Genomic DNA, 23100 nt, shown 5'->3' on the forward strand with positions numbered 1-23100 from the left:
ATTAATTAATTATTAAGTATATATAGTAAAATAGCTCCACCTTAAGCAGCTGCAACATTAAAGTGATGAAAACTTTAATGCATCAATAAATACAATCCAATAATATAATACATATAATTCTGCATAATGAATATTTCTGGTACTTTTAGTATATTTTGATGCTAATACTTTTGTACTTTTACTTAGGTAACATTTAGAATGCAGGACTATTTCTTGTAACTGAGTATGTTTACACTGTGATATTGCTACTATTACTTGTGTAAAAGACCAAAGTACTTCTTCCACTAATGACTGTTTATATATTTGGCACTTTGGACAAAAAATAAACCACAACTTTGTACATTTTTGCATTATATTGTCCATAAAATCATTGTGTTACATGTGTTAACTTTGCTCTGCTATGAACAAAAGGGATCAAACTTGTCATGTCAATGTAGGCATTTGTTTTCAGTATAAAAATAGATGATTTTACCATTAACACAAATCAGAACTGCAATGCAAAACCTTGTCAGAAAGATTATATAATAGAGAATTCAAGGGAAAATGAAGAGTGACTAATTGATGTGAACACTGCAGCTGTCTTTCTGAAGTACCCGTTAAAGCTGAAAAATAACAATGACTACACTCTCAGCTCATAATACTGCATAATTCATTTTGTGAACACTTGTTTCTGAATGACAAAGCCACATTATGTTTTCCAGGCAGCTTCAGAAGATCGTACAAGACATCAAGAAAAATGACGGCAGCTTACTGAATAAACTAAGAAGGTCAGTCTCTAAAAATTCAACATCTTTGCTGCACATTTAGTACTACACATACTATCATGGATAAAAAAAACGCCGGGGGAATATATCAGTTTGACTTGTTGATAAGTAGAAGACAAATCTCTGAGAAGTCTGGCTGATCTAAAAATGCTCTGTTTGTGGTGTATATATGCATCATTGGGGAACGTAAATTCCTCTTTCACAACCGTTGGAATAAGAGTAAGAGCCACATACTAAAAATAACTCAAACAGATGGTTGTTTCGATTTCCTTTCCTTAAAATGAGTCCCCTTAAGGCACACAGATACTGTAATGACACACGTATTACAGAAGCCATTCATTCTCGTCCTGTCTGGTAAATATGCACAACAGCAGTCTGCTAACTACATTATGTAAATATAGACCTTCCACAGTTTTACAGCACAGGTGTCTGCTGAGATGCATGTATGCAACTATAAGTCAAGGTATCATTACTCAACCAGTTCCACTTGACTCATTTAAATCTCAGTTCATATCTTGAATTACTGTACATTTTTTTTATTGGCTTTGATGTAGATTTGTGGCAAATTTTCTGTTCACTGTATATGACTTAACATGAAAGCTCAAAGGTGAATTTTATGTTTACAGTATGTAACACATTCCTTCTAGGGCTGACAATCGATTAAAATAGTTAATCAAATTAATCGCACATTTTGTATCAGTTCAAAATGTACCTTAAAGGAAGATTTGTCAAGTATTTATTACTCTTATCAACATGGGAGTGGGCACAGTATGCTGCTTTATTCAAATATATGTATATATTTATTATTGGAATTCAATTAACAACACAAAACAATGACAAATATTGTCCATAAACCCTCACAGGTACTGCATTTAGCATAAAAAATATGCTCAAATCATAACATGGCAAACTGCAGCCCAACAGGCAACAACAGCTGTCAGTGTGTCAGTGTGCTGACTTGACTATGACTTGCCCCAAACTGCATGTGATTATCATAAAGTAGGCATGTCTGTAAAGGGGAGGCTCGTGGGTACCCAGAGAACCCATTTTCATTCACATATCTTGAGGTCAGAGGTCAAGGGACCCCTTTGAAAATGGCCATGCCAGATATCCCTCGCCAAAATTTTGCGCAAGTTTGTAGCGTTAATTAACCTCCTTCGCAACAAGCTAGTATGACGTGGCTGGTACCAATGGGTTCATTAGGTTTTTCTAGTTTCATATAATGCTGATCGAGCTTTAAAACTAAGCCCATTACAACCTAAAAAGCGCAAATTGTGTTGATGCATTAAAGAAATTAGTGGCGTTAACTTTGACAGTCATAATTCCTACGCAAATAAGTTTACTGTATACATACAAATGTTCATATCCTTTTTCTGTGTACTACCGTATTGTACACTATATTATTGACTTTTGACTTATTGACTTGCCAGTAAACGATAAACGATGGGAATCTAAAGATCAGTGTTATACACAACAGCATTCAGCTGGACAAAACTGACATTCATGTATCGTACGGTAAGAAGTCAGTGTCGACAAAAAAGTAGAACAAAACAGAGATGAGTATATAAGAAACATTTCCAGGGTTTGACTGCTGTGGTGAAAAAACATCAAAACACTTTACGTAACCAGGGCGGCTCACACGATGACAAAACAACGTTTCATTTTGGTGGCATTGGCCAATTTACTGACACAATAACTAGGTTCTGAAGCGTGAATGAAGTGTTTTGGGGGAGTTTCTGCCTTTTGCAGACATGCAATAGAGTTGTGATGTCCCGTGAAACAGTTGTGACAATTGCACTTACACTTAGAGAAGACTGAAAAACTGCAATAGTAAAGGGATATTATGTTCTGTTAAGTCATTCATTGCCTGCTGCTGATTTCAATATCTCTCTCTCTATGGCAGACTGAAGAGCAAACCACTTCCAAAAGTACCTGCGAGAGATTACAGAGGTAAGAACTGAGTCTTTGTCTCTGCTTCCACAAGAAGATTAACTCATCTGGTACAAAATAAGATGTCATTAAAACCTCTTATGATACTGAACACAGATGAGTGTTTTATGCACAGATAGCCAAGACGTCTTTATTCAAGTCTGTCTCATTATTGAAATCACGTTTGATTAACACGATAACCCATTATATATATACTGTATGTATATATATATATATATATATATGAGTATACAATGAATAAGTTGCTAGTTTTGCAAGATTTTGCATAAAAAAATATATGTTCAGTTTATAAAATATGATGCATAGATATAGATTAAACTACCCAAAATATATAAATATAACTGGATATAAATATAAATATATAAATATACAAAGGAGTTCAAAATAACTGAAAATAAAGATGTTAAAGGGACTGTTTGTAGCTTTTTAAGTGTATAAATGTACCGGGTCGGGACACATGCGCGCTCGCACGTGGCCGGAGCTCTCCTCCTCTGCTCGCCGTCACTGACACAGCGCGCGCGCGTTCTCGCTGTCTCGCTCCACCTCTACCATAGACGTGAACGTGCGCTCACTCCACACTGCAGGAGAGTTAGTTTAGCTCTGAGAATATCTAGTGAATGTACAGTGGACGTTTGTGCAGAAATAACTGCTGCAGCTCCTCCAGACCAACAGAGGTTTCCCTTGTGTTGTGAAGTGACGGAGCTCCGCAGCGAGTTACTTTACCGTCTCCCTCCTGCGCCCGCAGGGAGACAACGGGTGCCGGTGTCTCGGTTCACGTTTCTCGCTGCGGAGCCCCGTCACTTCACAAGACACGGAAAACCTCTGTTGGTGCGCGCTGTGTCAGTGAAGGCAAGCAGGCAGCGGAGGAGAGGCTCCGGTTGCCGGTGTCACCCTGCGGGCGCAGGAAGGAGGCGATAAAGTAACTCGCTGCGGAGCCCCGGAGGGTGAGGCAAGAAAAGCCAACACTAGGATCAGATCTAAATCATGTTCATGGAGAGACCTTGGTCTGGTCAGTTAACATTACTTCCAAGCAGCTGAAATATAGAGTGATATTGTGGTTTTAGCTGACGTGTGTCGCCTCACTGTTTTGAGCGATGCTCGTTCATGTCTATTTAGAGCGAGCACAAGCGCGAGCCCGACGCTGACTTTCGTTGACTTAACGGCCACAGGTGTCGCTGTTAACAAGCATTTACTGAACGTTACAAATAGTCCCTTTAATGCATCAGTAATAATATTCCTGTAATATACAGTCTATAGATATATATTTTCCGTTGGGCAGAGCAGCCCCTTATACAGAGAAGTATATTATAATATATATCTAATCTATAGACTTTATATTACAGGAATATTGTTACTGATGCATTAAAGGTCCCATATCATGCTTATTTTCAGGTTCATACTTGTATTTTATGTTTCTACTAGAACATGTTTATATGCTGTAATGTTCAAAAAACACTTTATTTTCCTCATACTGTCTGCCTGAATATACCTGTATTTACTCTCTGTCTGAAACGCTCCATTTTAGCGCATTTCAACGGAATTGCAACGGAACTGCGTTGCTATGCAACAGCTTGGGTCCATGTTTACTTCCTGTCAGCTGATGTTATTTACATACACTGCAACAGGAAAACAACTGTGACATATTTAGAATGTTTAGGTTTAAAACCGTGTGATGATCTATATATTGTATATTTGTGACATCACAAATCGACTGAAATCCTAACGGCTTGTTTCAAACACACAATTTCTGAATACGCGCTGTGTGTGTTTCTCTTTATATTGAGCGTTTTGATAGTTTAACAGTACTTATATAGCACTTAAACCTGCTTTATAATATAAAAGATATGAAAATTTCTCTTTTTACAATATGGGACCTTTAACATGTTTCATTTCACGGTTAATTTGAACTCCTTTATATACTTTTGGGTAGTTTAATCTATATCTATGCATCATATTTTATAAACTGATCATATATTTTGTTTGCAAAATCTTGCAAAACTAGCAACAGCAGTGGTCAGATCATTGTAACTGAGTAACAACTGACGTATTTCCTTTTGAAATGTAGGGGAGTAGATGTAGTAAGTATAGCATAACATTGAAATACGCAAGTAATGCACAAGTAATTAAGTACAGTAAATGTACTAAGTTACTTTACACCCCTAGATTTAGAGATGTTCAGCTTATTTCACTAATCATGGAGATGATATTGTATATTGAGCTAATCATGTGCAAGTTTCATATCAGCACATGATTTGCCTTAAATTCTCCATCAGAACAAACACCTACGAGATCTGTTTCATCTCAGTGCTTAAACTCCAGCCTGATAGAAACCTCCACGCTCATGAAATGTCCAAATTAAAAAAATAAAAAATAAAAAAACATATTGCAACTGAGCTGCGGAAACAAGTAGACATGACTGCACCTGTTTCCAGATGGTGTTCTGAGAAACACGCTGTGCTTAATTATGTGACGCTTCTGTTCAAATTGCGTCCTAAAAACAGCAATTAAAGTCACTTGTGGAGAGATTATTCAATAGTTCAAGAGGTGAGGAGACGCGATCCGCTGGTTCCTCAAGAGTCAGCTTCTCTCTAAAATTAGAAAATGTGCTCTGACACCTGCTCCGGTGAATCTAATGCTGGTATTTCATATTTTTTAAGGTAGCTGGGTTTTCTTAAATCTACAATTTCAATTCCATCTCATGCTCACTTCTCCCTCTTTGTAATGAATGTGTGTGTTTACAGATAACAGGGAAGATGCTGAACTGTCTGACCCTGATTATGTAAGTTGGGAATCATGTGAATTATTTAAAGTGTTTACCTGGTGTTTGTTTGAAACATTACAAGTGTGTTGTTCCCAGGATAATGACACGTATGAGGATCCACATGAGGACCACGACGACAGCTACGAGCCTCCTCCCAGCCACAGAGCCTTCACCACAACTCCCTCCACTTCGTTCCCAGCGGGGGAATATCTCGGTCAGTACGGTCATCTGACACGAAGAACCGTTTATATAAGCGCTTATTTGTCACCATAAAAGGCTAAAATAAATCTGTCAGGGTGTTAATTTTTATGGCAACATCATTAGTTCACACATAGTTTCTATATCTTCAATAGCTTCTCCTTTACAGTCATCTCTCTCTTCCAGCTGGAGGTGTACTTCGCCCCTTCACACCGTTGAGTCAAAGCCACAATACTCAGAGGGCTTCAGATTCTGGCGCTTCATGCAAATGCTGATGTCCTGTTTCTGCTTCTGCTTCTCCTTTTCCAGATAACCGCCGCAACCAGCCCGACCGGCCGCCCAGAAAGCCCCTCCGCCCAGGCAAAGCCTCCAGAGAGCTGCCCCCCGAGCCCACCCAGCTGGAGAGCGATGAAGTAAAGCACCCAAAGCTCACATGAATACTGCACTGCAGGCCTGTTGTCACTCGGATATGTCCACAAACATTATGGTGTCTTGGGAGAATTTCGCCATATCCTGAGTATTGCTAAATACCTTCCAGTGACTGTGTGGACAGCTGACCCCGTTTTTCACAATATGTTGTGTTTGTTGTTTTGCAGGAAGACTACATCGATCCAGACGGCAGCAATGATGACGACAACTACGTAGAGCCGTCAGGGAATGCACCTTCCAGTATGACACAGATTTTGTGATGAATATGGATACTACTGCTGCAAGGATACTACTATAAAGATATAATAATATTGATAGTAATCTGCAAGCCTCTCCTCAGATCCTGTGATGCATGCTGGGAGCAGAGCAGGGAGGGACCGTCCTATGTTGCCGAAACCTTCACCAGAGCGTCCACCCAGTCCTGGTAGGTACAACAATACCCATGCTGTACCTCAACACTAGCTCACAAGGGGGTCAACCTCTAGATCTATTGGTCCTAATAACGTCTACTCATCACAACTCCCTTACAATCAAACCCAGTGTTGAATACACCATCTGACAATGTACTTGTAACACAAGGAGAAACGGTGCATGATATAAAAGAGTGAACCCACTCCTGACTGCATTTTTGTCGTTGTCCACCGGACCATGTATTCAAGTTTCAGTTTTATTTGTCACATGCAGGTTAACACAGGGTCAATGGTACATTGAAATGTATAGAATGAGAGAACGGGTCAACTCTGCAATAAAAGCAGTAGTCGCATAAGATAAGATAAGATAAGAAAGACAATGATAAGATAAAATGACACTAAGTTGTAAGATAAAAAGTGATGACATAAATAAATTAAATATAGTGGGCGTACTATATACATATGAAAGTAGACAATATTAGGTGACAATATCTCCAAGAATAGTGCAGAACTGAATCAGAAAGAGGAATGAGGTATGAGGATATGAGAATGGAATTGAATAAATAGATACATTTCAAAAAAAAAATCTAGCACCATATACATAAAGTGGCTCAAAAACAGCAGTATGATGATGTTTTTTTTTCCACTGCATTGTCATTAACTTTAAAAAAAGGCATTTTTTTTTTGTTTTTTTTAACTTAGTTTTTTTAAACTAAGTTTAACATTTCAGAAATATACAGATAGCGGTGATATATTTTAAAAAACAGTCTACAGCCACGCTAGCAGCGCTTTGAGCTAAAATGCATGCACACAATGACAGTGTTAACATACTGGTATAATGTTTACATTGTTCGTTTTAGTTTAGCGTTTAGCATGCGAACATTCTCTAACTAGAAAATGCATTTCCTGCTAAAAATGCTTGGGAAAAGCTGAAATTTATTGAAAAGCGTTGCTGAAAATGCAGAAATGTGAAATGACTTGCCTAAAAATGTTAAAGCTCAAATGCATTGCACTGCACTGCTGAAAACGCTAGAAGATGAAATGTACAACTGTCAGAGTTGGAAGCTGAACTGCATTAGCTAAAGAAGCTAAGAGCTGAAATACATTGCCAGAAAAGCTGGAAGCTAAACTGTAATACTGTCAAAAGTGGTAAATTTGAATTTTACTGAAAAGGCGGAAAGAAGAAATGCTTTGTATTAATATCAGACAGATGAACTGCATTGCTAAAGACAAAGAGAGACAGAGATGGGCTTAAATGAGCACATCATCTGAAAGAAGACAAAAATACCTACGTTTGGATGTATTAATTGGGTATGAGGAGTGGAAGTTGTGGGTTAGAGAGCAACTTGTTTGGAAATGGTCTGAAAATTTAATAAAACGAAATTCGGAATCATCAAAGTTATTACTATTAACTGAGCGAGGCACAAAGTGTACCAAATTTGCAGGGTTATCCTTCAAATATGTGTTGAATATGCAACATTTCAGTCAAAATCACAACCAAACCTCATGGTGGCACAAGAGGAAATGTCGAGGCATCATTGCGCAAAGTCATTAGGATATCATAGCAGAAGAATGTGTGTTCCATCAAGTAGATCTGTTTCACTAAATGAGTGAACATTTTGAGAATTTATCCTTTAGGGGACCATGAATGTCTGTACAAACCATCCAATAACCTTCCTTAGAGGCATGTTACTAGCATGTCTAAACACAGAAAGGAAAAGGAGGGCCTCTATTATGTCTACAGCATTGAATGAACAGATTATAGGCCTATGCATGAAAAGTCTTTGCAAATACACGACAACGAGAGACAGTTAGTCCAAACACAAAAAAACGCCCAAGGGCAGATACTGCTGCATGCTGAAGACATGTTTGACATAATGAAAACAATGCGATCCAGCACCAAAACGAGGCTTTTGTGGTTCCCCAGTGTGTCTAATTTTGGCTTTGGTTGTTTTTCCAGACTTTTATGAAGTTCCTGACAAAGAGGTAGGCGTTTATGTAACAGCAATTCAAAGTATTTTTTTTTGTTAAAGTGCATTTACATGTGGAATTCATTGTGGTTCCATTTTATGATGTCTTTACAGGGGAACTCATTATCTCTCCCAGCAAGCAGGTCAGTGTGAGACTGAGGTTCATTTATGTAATTGAATAGACATTATACAATATAAAATGACAGTATTTTAAAGATAATTTTTGACTGCAGTCTGAGACTAATCATCTCCTTGCAGATTGTGTCCAATACCAATCCCCAAAACACAGTCGCACTCGTTGCCACCGAAACCCAGCCCCAGGTAGGACTCACAACATTTAATCTAGAGGCCTGAAAGTACGTCATTAAAGTGCATTGCTTTCCTATTACTACTCTAACAGCGAGTTGTTTTTCTTCTTCAGGGTGAATACGAGGAGATCTCCTATTGCTGTAAGTGATGACGAATGTGCATTTAGAAGAGGAGTTTTGCAGAGATTTGCAGTCTGCTGCACAGTTAGGAGGACTTTAATGGTGTTGTGATTTTCCAGGTCCAGGAGCCGACAGACGACGATGAATATGAAGTTTGTGATCCAGGTGAGTGTTAAATCTAACAATAAGTGACTTGTTTGTTAAATAAAGAAAGACCATGAATCATTCTAGCATGATACGCCATCTAGAGGACGGCCAGTGGAAGGACAGTAAATGGACAATAGACAGTAATACTAACTGATAGATCTCTTGGTATTGCATCGTGTGCTCCGCTAGGTTCCAGTGATAAACCTGCAGCTGGTCCTTCTCCTCTCCTACCAAAACCTTTGCCCAGAGAGTAAGCATCACCTAACCAAACATTTTTACAATTATATATATATATATATTGTAACCTGTTTAAGCTTTAAGAAGGGAATAACTGATTGTCTGATCATCTCTTTTTCTCTCAGGAGGTCACCAAAGCCACCTTTAAAGCCGGTAGGAATATCAAAGAACATCACGTATCATATATCATCAATATCGTCACGGCTTTACTGTTTCACTTTGTTTTTATGTCATCAGCTGATGTCTGTCAACAACATTACAGTATGTACTTTTGTTTATGATGCTGAAAAGTTTTTTTGTTGTTGTTTTTTTTCAGAGGCCAGATTTAAAACCTCGGGAATTTGAAAGTAAGTGTTTACATTCATTCAGATAATATACCATTTTACCTATGCTATTATTATTTACAAATTTATTCTTGGTAAAACAATTCTACCTACTTATCTTCTCTTCTAAATTTGAATTATGGATATTACAATCTCTGTTCGAAAGACTTTTTGCACTTTGTTGTTCCCAAAGTCAGAACTGAATTGGGAAAGAAAGATTTTATATTATCTGCACCTACTGCATGGAACAGTCTACAGACTGATCTTAAAGATTCAAGATTCAAGAGTTTTATTTGCCATTTGCACCTAAGTACATTGGAATTCTGAGCAGTTTACAAAGTGGCAGTAGGTAGTATATTTTTGGCATCATTGGGCAAAAATTCCATAATAACCGTTCAGCATATTGTATTTCAAGTGTTCTGAGAGATAACTAGACTTCTGCACCTCCTCATGGCTCTGTTTTTAGGCTTTAGAAAATCTAGCCCGTGACGGGAGACTTTGACCAATCACGGTCCATTTCAGAGAGAGAGCATTCCTATTGGCTATGCTCCGGTCATGTGACTAGAACTTGGCGTTCCTTCACCAGATTTCACAATGGCTATCGCGTCACAAACTTTCTCAATTTACAGCTAAACCGTGCACTACAAGATGATTCTGAAAACTTTTTAGGCGAGAAATAGGCATTAACGTAACATAATATTGATTCATATTTGATCATCGCAGTCTGGTTTGGCTGTTTGGTCAGAGTTTGCGAGTGATTGACAGCCGGCTCTCATAGACGGCAGCTGGACAGCAGACCTCAGATCAGCTCTGACTGCTTGTTTTCCTCCGGTCTGTGAAATCTTGCAGATGCCGTTAGGAGCACCGGAGGACACAGAGGCACATGATTTTTTTCAGGTTACCAGTTTCATGTACTACTGTCACAATATAGCGACCGTTTTATAATAATAACTTTTTTTAATCATATTTGCTCCAATCTCGCTTCAAAATATAATAAACCTGAACAAGTTTAAAACTATGGTAAAATCTATTGGGTCCAGTATGTCGGTGTACAAATGTTTTATCTGATGAGTTTCAATGTTACTCAGTTCTCAATGTGCTTTTACATTAATGTTAATTGTTGAAACTCTGTGTTGCTGCTATTCTTGGCCAGGTCTCCCTTGATCTCAAACCTGGTTAAATAAAGGCTAAAAAAAGTACACATAATTACTCACACACATCGTAAAATTAGTGCCAGTCACTTCCCTATGATTGGAGTTGTTCCCTGAAACACTATCAAACCACAATTGTTACCGTCGCACATTTCCTTTATTCTGTTTTTTTTTTAAGGCAATAATGTCCCCCAGTTACAAACCTTTAGCGACTTTTAGTGTCCAGTGATGATTCAATTCCATACACACATACAGTATGCTGCACACACATTGAGGATTTATAGATTATCCACATCAAATGTATTCCAGTTAAAAGAGAATGTGGATAAAGCAGACAGTTACAAATGTACAGTAAAAGCCTCAAACAAACTGCAAAACACATTTGCATATTTCATCTTTGGAATGAGTCTTCAATTTCTGCTCATTACTAAACAGCAAACAGTTTAATTACCACACGTCTGGATTTATTCCACAGACCGAACGCTGCCTGTGATGCAAATTGACCAGAAGCCTCCGCCAAATGCTTTTTCGCTGGACTTGAAACGACCAAAGTAAGAAGCACAGCAGCATACGGTTTTTACACAATGTACACAATTTTATGCACAGCATTTTTTAATGCCACTGAGGGGGAAATGTCCTTTAATCACAGCTTGGTGCTGAGCGTTAAATGTGGTCTGCTCTGTTTGTGGTCTCTGTTGCAGGATTCCTATCCCACAGTTGACGTCCCTCAGTAAGTACAGCTCACAGCAGGTTAACACCCAGATGCACAGGAGTTTGTTTTTTTTACTTTAACACGAAGTGAAAGAAAAAACAAAATGTTACAGTATTATAATGTTTGTTGTCTCAGATCCAGCTGACAGAAGAAGTGCGTCTGCTGAAAATGGGTCAATAGACCCAGATAAGGTGTGTTCTTACAACATGATATTGTAAATAAATTAACAAACTATATGCATACAGTATATCCAGAGAGATGGTGTATAAATCTATCCTCCATTTACTTTATTTCAGAACGCAGACGTCTATAGGAAACCCTGGTATGCCGGCGCGTGTGACCGCAGGACTGCTGACGACGTCTTGTGTCGCTCAGACAAAGTGAGAATTTGGGAGAGCACTGTCATTCAAATGAGTAGCCTGTGGTTTTTATCCCGTAATAAAACCCCCCTGCTGGGTGTGACTTTTCTGTTTCAGGACGGGGCGTTCATGGTGAGGAAGAGCTCCGGTCAGGACTCACAGCAGCCCTACACATTAGTGGTGTTTTACAAGGGCAGAGTGTACAACATCCCGATCCGCTTCATACCCTCGTCTCAGCAGTACGCTCTGGGAAGAGAGAAGAGGGGGGAGGAGGTACGGTGGAGGACTGTTTTGTCTGATCTGTATATTATATAGAGTATATCCTGTATTAGGGCTGTCAAAGTTGTTAAAATTTGTTTTAACGCCACTAATTTCTTTAATGCATCAATGCAAATTGCAATTTTTAGGTTGTAGCGGGATCAGTCTTAAAGCTAGAGTGAAGATACTGGCGTCATATGAAACTAGAAAACCTAAGTGATCCATTGGTTACCAACCATGTCATACTAGCTTTCGAAGGAGGTTAAATAACGCTACAAACTTGCGTTCAATTTTGGCGAGGAAAAACTGGAATGACCATATTCTAAGGGGTCTCCTTGACCTCTGACCTCAAGATGTGTGAATGAAAATGGGTTCTATGGGTACCCAGGAGTCTCCCCTTTACAGACATGCCCACTTTATGATAATCACATGCAGTTTGGGGCAAGTCATAGTCAAGTCAGCACACTGACACACTGACAGCTGTTGGTGAGTTTGCCATGTTATGATTTGAGCATATTTTTTATGCTAAATGCAGTACCTGTGAGGGTTTCTGGACAATATTTGTCATTGTTTTGTGTTGTTAATTGATTTCCAATAATAAATATATATACATTTGCATAAAGTAAACATATTTTCCCACTCCCAAGTTGATAAGAGTATTAAATACTTGACAAATCTCCCTTTAAGGTACATTTTGAACAGATAAAAAAATGTGAGATTAAGAATTGAAAGACATTTAAACTTTTCATTCTAACATCATTTTTTCTCTTTTTGCAGTATTTCAGCAGCGTCTCCCACATCGTCGAGAACCACCAGAGGAATCCTCTGATGCTGATCGACACCCAGAGTAACAACAAGGACGCCACCAAGCTGTGCTACCCTATGAGACCCTAGATGATCCTCGCCACGTAACTGGACTAATGCAGACTATTGTTTACAGATTGTGATGCTTTTGAGGCCGTGTCAACGGGACTGTATGCTGGACTTGCCTGCTTTGCTGCTTTTCCACACAGAGCCCAAAGTAGCACCGACTCAGCTGACTTTTTTTAACTTGTGTTTTATTGAGATGTTTTTTTAATGCTCAGTCAGTAAACAGTTTATTAAAGTGAGAGCTGGGAAGGAGACAATGTTGCTGAAGTAGACAACTTGTTTATGACAGCAATACTTTGGGGAGCCAAAAATACAAAGTTGTATATATTTTTGTTTTAATAAAACTCTTTTCTTGTGTTGTATAACTCTTCAGTGTTCAGTCATCACACAACGCCACCAGGGACTGACAAACTGGTTCATTTATTGTCTGGTCAACAAGTAATGCTATCATACTCATGCACATTTGTTGCATAACAAGGATTCCTAGGCACTTGGTGGAAACTCTCAGGTAATATTTTACAGTACCTCTATCTGGACTATATACACAATAATAAATCTTTATCTAAATTGAAAAAAGTATATATACAGTGAGTTACTGTGCACTCCAGAGACAGAGACACAATATCAATATACAGGACACGTCCGTCCAATGGTCCTTGACTAACAAACACAGACACACACATACATACACTCAGAAGCCACCGTTCCCTTGCTGTGAATACTGCGGGATGGCGGCTGCATAAGGAAATGTTGAGCCACAGTAGGACACTGGTTGAGATTGTCAAAAGCTTTCGGCCTGATAAAGGTGAGGTAACGGGAAATATAAATCCTCCTTTCATAGTGCAATTAAAAGATAAGATTATCATTTCAAGTCAAAAGAGGAAAAAAACAAAAGCATGATCAGATCATCTCTAGGCCTCTTGAATCCAGATTTTAAACGCTAGTATTTCAATGACATCACAAAACACAGGTTTTTTAAATTAATCGTGTCTTCCAAATATACCTCTTACAGATAACACTATTATTTGAACATAATTTGGAGTTTATACAAAGATTTTACATTGATTCGTCTGATGGCCCAAAAAGAAAAGCATAAAGAAATAGCACATAAAGAGTCATAAATAAATGTTGAATAAAACAGCTTATTTTTTTTTCTTTTTAAACACACAGTTTTGGTATATTATCTGAGTAACTTGTGGGTCTCTGCATCCCATTCCAACACAAATAATGATAGCTACCACACTGTAGCGCCTACCCGCACATAAACTGAGTCATAAAATTCAGATGGTATGGCAAATATACATATTACAGTGTTCTATAAAATATTCCATATGACAGTGTACTTAAATCACCTTAAATAAAGCTATCGTGTAGACAAAATACAAACAATACAAAGAACTAAACTGTCGACGCCACGTCCTTGTGGCTTTACAAATAATGAGTTTGTGAGAAGCTACTCCGACGGGGAGAGAGACGATAGGGAAATGTTTACCCTGAGAATGTGAACCCTCCAGGAGGTGTGACGATGATTTGATTCTCCTCAAACCAACAAATCATAATTAAGACTTTAAAAAAACTGAGGCCATTCACCGTCTCCGTTATTGTTTTGCTGTATTGCAAAGAGTCATTTTCCATCCAGTGTGTGCGACATTTAAGAAGAGTTTTCACAGTTTGGCCTTTTCCACTCCATCAGATGTCGCTGCCGATGGACCATCCACATTTCCTGGCATGCAAAGAGCCTGCCGCAAAACCAGCAGCGAAACTTCGTCGCCGCGTCGCTGCTGGGAGCGGCCGCGTCTACCACTTCGTACTTTTTCCTGCTCAACCTGCGAAGTTTCAGTTTCAACATGAATCTCTCCTGTACGGAGTTTTTAGCAAACCCCTCTGAATCATCATCATCATCATCATCATTCATCTCCGGGACCTCGCCGTCCATGGCTGAGAGGGCGTTCGCAGTTTTCCGCGACAGCACGACCTTCTGCACCTCTCCTCTGTACCTTTTGATGACCTCCATGATCCTGGCGACCTCGGGGATGTCGGCGTCTGGGTGATTTAGCACCACGACGGGCTGGTCTCCAGCAGGACGCTTTACCAACTGAGATGGATTTATGGCGACTAGCTTCAGGGTCCTCTCCAGGTTCTTTGGGAGTGGCTGCCACGGACGCCCAGCGGCTGGCGAGGGCTCCTGTTGGAGGTCGTCGAGGAGATCTGGGAAGGAGTCGCCAGGCACTTCTCCATCTCTCATCCCCTCGACACTCTCGGACAAGACGGCAAGACTTACATCTTCAGAGTTTCCTGCAAGACAAAAGGTGAAAATACTCATTTAAAAAAATATCCAAATGTGACCATTATGTCTGTGTGGAAACTATAATTTGCCGCCTTACCCTGCGCTGTAATCACAGGTTGGGTGTCAGGTGTGTAACTGCTACGAGGAGTCGCTCCATCAGCAGCTGAACTCATCTCCTCCTCTGACACATGGCAGTCCGTGCCGCCGCCTGATGTTTGCAGCTGTGCATTCTCGGGGCACGTCTCTACTTCAGTCGCAGCTGCAGCCGTCGTCGAATCTGACCGGCCCGTCTCACAAGCTGAGCCGCTCTCGTCAACTTCTGCTTCCGAGAGCTGCTGTGACTTCTCTGCGTCATTTTGCATTTCTTGATGCGGCGAGCCTTCGAGCACGACAGGCGTGTTTCCGTCCATATTTTTGTCAGACGCCATTGGCTTAAGTTCCTCCCCTGGCGTTGATTGTGGACTAGAAGTGATGGCTTCAGAGGGGTCGTCCAGGTCAGCTTTGGTCCATATCTTCTGCTGTACTTCTGCTAGCGGCGTGTTTTGGAGAGTCTGCGCCGTCTCCTTCGGTGTCGTATGAGAACTTGGCGGTCCATGACAGTCATCTGTCGGACCACTTTGCGACACCCACTGCTTCTCCTTCACTGGATTCTTCTTCAACACGATCTTTAAGGCCGATCCTGATGATCTTCTATCCGCTCGTTTAGATCTCGCCCTTCTTTTCCGTCTTCGCCTCTTATTTTTTGGTACGACTTTATGAACGGATGTCTGCTCTTCGCTCTCATTTGTCAACTTCAGCTCACTGGAGATCCCGTCCTCATGTATAGGCTCCTCAGGTTTTTTACTTTGTTCCTCTATTTCCTGATCATTCTTTAATTCCTGATTCTCTCTGTTTTCCTGCATTTGAATGCACTCAGTTGGCTCACTCTGTGCCGGCGCCGAGACGCCATTGTTTAGTTTGGTTTCAGTCTGTGGACAAGGTGTGTGACCGCTTGAATTTGACTGACATTCGTTTTCAACGACACGGCGAGCATCATCGGGAGCACCTTCAGGGGAAACGGTTTCCTTATCCGATGATGTCATCATTTTCAACCTTTTGGCGTAAGTCGCGCCGTTCTGAGCGACGGTTATCTTGTTCTTGACGGTCAGGACGGTGAGGTCCGACGAGTTAGACACGATGCCGTTCTCCGACTTCGGGTGAAGGTTCATATCTTGAGGGACGTTTGACAAAACGGTTTTAAGAGCCTTGGTCCATTTCTGGTCGTCGGTTTCCCCGGCGACAGATTTCATCAAGAACTGTTGCGTCTCCTCTAGTGTTGTCTGTGGATCTGACATGTGGCAGTATTTATCCAGGAACTCTCTCCCTGGCAGAGAAAGGCAGTCCTGCGTCAGCCAGCACATTTCCCTAACTGCACTTCTGGTTAATCTGGGCTTCATTTTTGGGATCGGGTCATTTGGTTTCATCGCTAACGGACAAAGCTCCTCTTTCGTCTTCTTCTTCCTCCGATTACCATTCTGGCAAACATGCACAGCTTTAATGTGCTTAGTAAGCAACCATTTATGAGATGCCTCATAGCTGCAGTGCTGACAACGTAAAGTCTGAGTGGTTGTTTTAGGCCCAAACTTATTCTTGCCGCCCTTTGTGCGCAGCGATAGCTCCTTAGCTCCCTCCAGGCCCAAATTATGTGCACACATGTGCTCTAAAAATACTCTAACGTCACCTGTGGAGAACTTCTGACACATTTCACATGAATATTTGCCATTTTTGCAGTGATACGCAGTTAGGTGTGCACTGAATTCAGGCCATGTGCGCTGAACGTTGTCATTACAAATGCTGCAGCTAGAAAAAGTGTCTTTGTGGCTTAATAGATGAACCTGAAGGTAGGAGAACTCGTGCGTACTGTAAGTACACGTATGACAGGAGAAAACTGGCTTGTTCCCTCTGTGGTTGTCCTCAAAGTGTTTCACTAAGTCTTTGGGAACATATTCCAAGTTGTCCCCACATTGAGAGCACGTGAACCTGAGTGTGTCATTTGTCCTGCGCCGACCCTGCTGCTGTGCTTCCTTGGGGGGCTTCTTTGACGAAGGCCACACTGTGCTTTGCTCCCACTCCTCTGCTATCTTCTTTGGTCCACGCTTATCTCCACATTGCATAGTTGGAGGCTGAACGGCAGTCTTCCTGAGGTGGAGCCGTTTGTGCCAATCTCTATTCTTCTTGTTGACACGCCGTTTATTATCTCGTCTGGAGGTAGCTGCACAAATATCCACCGAATCCATGTTTGTTTCAGGTTTCTGAAAGTGCAGAAAAACACAAAGAATCATCAGAAAAAGAATACAGATTCAAGGCCAACGCAACAAACAAAAGAATGCTTGTTACCTCCGCGAAGGAGGTTATGTTTTCAGAGTGTTTGTCTGTTTGTCGGCAGTATTATGGAAAAACTATAGGCCTGATTTTCATAAAACTTGGTGGAAGGGTGCAGCATTGACATGGAACATGGAACATGTAAAAACCTACGGATGTCCCAAATACAATTTTTTGGGCTTCGAAGCTTTGGTGAGAAATATTCAAAGGTATAAGAAGCTTTGTGACGCGGCGCCACTGCCGCATTACTGTACACACACGCACCTCTACAAACAACAAATATCCGTCTCAGAATAACTAACAATTAGGGGTGTAACGATTCATCTACTACATCAATGTATCGATTCATATTCCTACGATCAAACTACATCGGTAGGTACTCAGCAAGTTGTCCTTCACGGGAGACGTATATCGATATAAAATCGATTTAAAACGCAAATATCGTTTGTATCGATACTAAGGATTTGCGCCTTGTATTTAAGGACGACAAACGTTATATGAAAGTGTTTTTTAGCACTTTTATTAGTAAAGAAAAGTTAAACATTACTCCAGTTCACTCTCTAGACATGCACCAGCTTGCCAGCTCTGCCCTGTGCAGCGTACTGCAAATACACTAATTATTTTCACTTTGGTTAGAATTGTGGAGGTCTATGCTCTCCGAGTGCCCTTCTAGTCTCAGATGTATTTAGTTTAATACCTTGTTACCTCCTATCTGTTTACGCTAAGGTTTTGTCTGTTTGTCAGCAGGATTACGGAAAAACTATCGGCCCGATTTTCATGAAACTTGGGCCAAGGAAAAGCCCATTAAATTTTGGAGCGGTTACACAAATTATTATTATTATTGCAGAGGTTTTGCACTCTGAGTAAGGATGTCACGAGAACCGATGCTTCGGTACCAAGTCGATGCCAAAATTCTAAGAAAGTGATGGTACTCTTTTTCTACAGTAACGACGGTGCCGTACGATGCCTGTAATGGTCGTTGGTAGGGATGCGACAGTGAGGAAAATCTTCCCACTAGTTAATAAACTTGTGACAACACCGGTGTCACCGATTACACCGGACATTTTACAAGAAAAGATGACGGTCAATACGTGCAGAACGCTGACTCTGATCTTTACCATCGGGTGGCGGCGTGTCTGGCCTCTCCGGTAGCGCTTTTGCTGCGGGGCTCCGCTGCGGGTGTCTACCTGGCGCCGCTGCTCCGTGCACACCGGCTGTGACAGCTCCATCCACCTCGAGGTGATTACTTCATTAATGTTATGGTTCCCTTATAGCATTGGGATTAAACGTGAAATCTTGCCAAAGAGGTGCGTTTGCTTTTCGCTTCAACAATAAATCCTCTGCCTTCTGCTCCTACTCCTACTATTCTGAGCTGACGGACCAGATGCATTCACGGTCAGTATGTAGTGTCTGTCGTCTGACTATCGATTGATAACATGCCGCTGATACGCCAAAATGAACAAAATGGGTCAATTATTTTTATTTATTACTTAAAGGCTACATGCCTCTGATTTTTGTAATGTTCAAATGTTTTTAATAAAAGAGTGCGTGTTGAATTACGTGGGATTTATTGTTGTTGTTTTTTGTTTTTTTACCGTGGTATTAAATTGGTATCAAGAATCGTGGAAGTTCACTGGTATTGGTATCGACTACTAGATTTCTGGTACCGTGACATCCCTACTAGTTTCAAATGCATAGACTATTGTTATGAAATACCTTGTTACCTCCGCCAAGGAGGTTATGTTTTACGGTTCGGTTTGTTTGTTTGTCTGTCAGCAGGATTACAGAAAACCAACTGGCCCGATTTTCATGAAACTTGTTGGCAGGGTGTAGCATGATCCAAGGATAACCCATTAAATCTTGGAGCGGATACACAAATTATGTTTCCCTTTCATTAACATTGCGGAGGTCTGCGCTCTCCGAGTGAACATCTAGCTTCAAATGCATTTACTCTCTGTTGTGAAATGCGTTCCAAAGAACCAGCATGTTGTGTGTGTGTTGAAACTGCTGTATCATAATTTCACAGTAAAGCCATAAAAAGCAGCATTGGCAAAGGAAAATCCCATTACATTTTGAGGCAGATACACAAATTATTTATCACTTTTGTTACAATTATGGAGGTCTACGCTCTCCCAGTGCCCTTCTAGTCTCAAATGTATTTAGTCTAATACCTTGTTACCTCCTACCTGTTTAAGCTAAGGTTTGGCTGTTTGTCAGCAGGATTACAGAAAAACTACCGGCCCGATTTTCATGAAATTAAATTTTGGAGCGGATACACAAATTATTTTGTCACTTTCGTTAATATTGCGGAGGTTTTGCGCTCGGAGAGTGCCTTTCTAGTTTCAAATGCATATCACTATTGACCTCCACCACGGAGGTTATGTTTACGGTTCGGTTCGTTTGTTTGTTTGTCAGCAGGATTACAGAAAACCTACTGGCCCGATTTTCATGAAATTTGGTGGAAGGATGTAGCATTGGCAAAGGAAAATCCCATTAAATTTTGAGGCAGATACACAAATTATTTTTCACTTTCGTTATAATTGTGGAGGTCTTTACTCTCCGAATGCCCTTCTAGTCTCAAATGTATTTAGTCTAATACCTTGTTACCTGTCTGTTTGTCAGCAGGATTACGAAAAAAATACCAGCCCGAGGAAAAGCCCATTAAATTTTGGAGCCAATACACATATTATTTTTCACTTTTGTTGACATTGCAGTGGTTTTGCGCTCTGAGTGTGCCTTTCTAGTTTCAAATGCATAGACTATTGTTATGAAATACCTTGTTACCTCCACCAAGGAGGTTTATGTTTACGGTTCGGTTTGTTTGTTTGTCTGTTGTCAGCAGGATTACAGGAAAACTACTGGCCCGATTTTCATGAAACTTGGGCCAAGGATTTGTTTGTTTGTTTGTCTGTTTGTCAGCAGGATTACAGGAAAACTACTGGCCCGATTTTCATGAAACTTGGTGGAAGGGTGTAACATGATCCAAGGAAGAACCCATCAAATTTTGGTGCGGATACACACAAATTATGTCTCCCTTTCATTAACATTGCGGAAGGTCTGCGCTCTCTCCCACTGAACATCTAGCTTCATTTACTCTTTGTTCATGAAATGCAAAAGAACCAGCATGTTGTGTGTGTGTGTGTTGAAACTACTGTATCTGTATCATAATTTCCCAGTAAAGCCATAAAACAGCAGCATTCACAGCCCTACCCCCTGCATGTTATTAATGTTAAGTCCACCTGTTGCTGGCTGTGGTTCAAAAAGCCTCTGCATGGATATTAATTCATCACACCAGGTATAAAAACAGGTATATAAAGCAACAAGTTTAGATTCTTAACAACCACCCAGGTTGCAGGGAAACTTGCACTTTAACTCACCTGCCCGCACACAACAGTAGTTAACTTATAAACCAACTAAAACACATGCACCAATGAAAACAGTAGAAAAGCAGCAGATTAATCAGTGAATCATGCGGCCATTGTGTGTCAATTTGACTTGACCACAACAAAGTGATGAGCTTTTGAAACGAGCAAACGAACCGCCTTGGGAATAGTGTGAAGTTACGATAAAAAACTATCCCACTGTGATACTTATTAAAGCATTTAACGCACAAAACACACATTTAGTTACGTACAATCGGAGCTATAACCGTTAAAAACCGTTAGAGTGATTTGAATTAACCGTTAAAAACCGTTCGAGTGATTTGAATGACTGACGCGACGAGACGTTACAAAGACGAAATAACTTGAAAGATAAAAAGCGTCAAAACGAAGTTACGCCAGAGCAGTTTTTTAACCTCCTATCGAGTTATTAGTGCAGATAAAAGCCATCGGCTGGTGTAAATAAACCACAAAGCTGTAGTTATGTGCGTAGTAGTGTCGTTTTTTTTTTTACCTTTTTTCTTTTGTGGGAGAGCTTGACAGCTCAGCGAGTGGCAGCCATGATGGTCTCATACGGGGATTACAGCCTCTGAGCTGCTTTTAGCCTTTAGCCCGACTAGAGAGAGAGCCGTGCTGTCCCGGGCCTAACGTTACAGCACAACACAGAGCTGCTTTAATGCAAAATACTGCTCTCATGTAGTGGTTTATTCATATAGGGATGATTCACTTCTGTTAACATGAGGTAAAACAACCACTAAATGGTGTAAAATAACCAAATTAGTATCAACTGGTGATGTTATCTACCTAAAACTGTTAAATTAATTCTCTCAAGTTAAAATTCTACCCACAATCCCCCTGGAGAGTTCATGGCATACAGTAATATGCCCACCTCAAAAACATACTCACATTGTGAATTAGGAAATTCCCCAAAATGTTTAAAACATACTACAATACTATATATATATATATACTATATATGTTCCTAAAATAAAAAGCTGTATTACACTTTCAAACTTAAAGGTGCAGTGTGTAGGATTTGGCAGCATCTAATAGTGAGGTTGCAGATTGCAACCAGGTGGCCATTTTTTTAAAATGAAGCCAACGGGGAGCTTCATTTTAATAGCCAGCAGGGGCCGACTCCTCTGGTTGCAAAATGAAGTCTGATAGAAGTGTATGAGAAAAAACAACTGGTGACGTTAGCTAGAGCTGTTAAATTAATTCTCTCAAGTTAAACCCCCTGGAGAGTTCATGGCATACAGTAATATGCCCACCTCAAAAACATACTCACATTGTGAATTAGGAAATTCCCCAAAATGTTTAAAACATACTACAATACTATATATATATAGATATATATACTATATATGTTCCTAAAATAAAAAGCTGTATTACACTTTCAAACTTAAAGGTGCAGTGTGTAGGATTTGGCGGCATCTAGTAGTGAGGTTGCAGATTGCAACCAGGTGGCCATTTTTTTAAAATGAAGCCAACGGGGAGCTTCATTTTAATAGCCAGCAGGGGCCGACTCCTCTGGTTGCAAAATGAAGTCTGATAGAAGTGTATGAGAAAAAACAACTGGTGACGTTAGCTAGAGCTGTTAAATTAATTCTCTCAAGTTAAAATTCTACCCACAATCCCCCTGGAGAGTTCATGGCATACAGTAATATGCCCACCTCAAAAACATACTCACATTGTGAATTAGGAAATTCCCCAAAATGTTTAAAACATACTACAATACTATATATATATATATATACTATATATGTTCCTAAAATAAAAAGCTGTATTACACTTTCAAACTTAAAGGTGCAGTGTGTAGGATTTGGCGGCATCTAGTAGTGAGGTTGCAGATTGCAACCAGGTGGCCATTTTTTAAAAATGAAGCCCCATTGGCTTCATTTTAATAGCCAACAGGGGCTGACTCCTCTGGTTGCAAAATTAAGTCTGATAGAAGTCTATGAGAAAAAACAACTGGTGACGTTAGCTAGAGCTGTTAAATTAATTCTCTCAAGTTAAAATTGTACCCACAATCCCCCTGGAGAGTTCATGGCATACAGTAATGTGCCCACCTCAACAACATAGTCACATTGTGAAGTATGAAATTC

General features: G+C 40.2%; 2 protein-coding genes across 7 annotated transcripts in view; one reads left to right on the forward strand and one right to left on the reverse strand.

Moving 5' to 3' along the window:
* blnk (B cell linker) overlaps positions 1 to 13332 on the forward strand; it is a 33186-nt gene extending 19854 nt beyond the window's left edge. For 3 of the 5 annotated variants that reach the window (XM_037782638.1, XM_037782640.1, XM_037782641.1), the window contains 21 exons: positions 702 to 767; positions 2668 to 2714; positions 5456 to 5493; positions 5572 to 5689; positions 5983 to 6086; positions 6270 to 6342; positions 6443 to 6526; positions 8473 to 8498; positions 8597 to 8625; positions 8741 to 8803; positions 8904 to 8931; positions 9030 to 9075; positions 9247 to 9307; positions 9420 to 9447; positions 9611 to 9641; positions 11244 to 11319; positions 11470 to 11498; positions 11616 to 11671; positions 11777 to 11860; positions 11957 to 12112; positions 12875 to 13332. In XM_037782638.1, coding sequence (XP_037638566.1) covers positions 702 to 767; positions 2668 to 2714; positions 5456 to 5493; positions 5572 to 5689; positions 5983 to 6086; positions 6270 to 6342; positions 6443 to 6526; positions 8473 to 8498; positions 8597 to 8625; positions 8741 to 8803; positions 8904 to 8931; positions 9030 to 9075; positions 9247 to 9307; positions 9420 to 9447; positions 9611 to 9641; positions 11244 to 11319; positions 11470 to 11498; positions 11616 to 11671; positions 11777 to 11860; positions 11957 to 12112; positions 12875 to 12991 — 1360 coding nt within the window. In that variant the 3' untranslated portion in view covers positions 12992 to 13332. Of the gene's footprint in view, positions 1 to 701; positions 768 to 2667; positions 2715 to 4960; positions 5353 to 5455; positions 5494 to 5571; positions 5690 to 5982; positions 6087 to 6269; positions 6343 to 6442; positions 6527 to 8472; positions 8499 to 8596; positions 8626 to 8740; positions 8804 to 8903; positions 8932 to 9029; positions 9076 to 9246; positions 9308 to 9419; positions 9448 to 9610; positions 9642 to 11243; positions 11320 to 11469; positions 11499 to 11615; positions 11672 to 11776; positions 11861 to 11956; positions 12113 to 12874 lie in introns of those variants that run through there. The other 2 variants (XM_037782639.1, XM_037782643.1) reach the window with 2 other exon arrangements.
* A 36-nt stretch (positions 13333 to 13368) lies between these two features.
* On the reverse strand, positions 13369 to 21667 carry LOC119495814. Of its 2 annotated transcripts, none has more exons than XM_037782636.1 (3): positions 21510 to 21667; positions 15352 to 17545; positions 13369 to 15262 (listed from the first exon to the last, which is right to left on the reverse strand). In XM_037782636.1, exons 2-3 carry the CDS (start codon positions 17528 to 17530, stop codon positions 14619 to 14621), a joined length of 2823 nt encoding a protein of 940 aa, XP_037638564.1. In that variant the 5' UTR covers positions 17531 to 17545; positions 21510 to 21667; the 3' UTR covers positions 13369 to 14618. The 2 variants fall into 2 exon arrangements, with proteins under 2 accessions (XP_037638564.1, XP_037638565.1); XM_037782637.1 differs by lacking the exon at positions 21510 to 21667 and adding an exon at positions 20993 to 21257.
* Between the last annotated feature and the right edge of the window lie 1433 nt (positions 21668 to 23100).

This window comes from Sebastes umbrosus, chromosome 10 (assembly GCF_015220745.1).
Source record: "Sebastes umbrosus isolate fSebUmb1 chromosome 10, fSebUmb1.pri, whole genome shotgun sequence".
NCBI lineage: Eukaryota > Metazoa > Chordata > Actinopteri > Perciformes > Sebastidae > Sebastes > Sebastes umbrosus.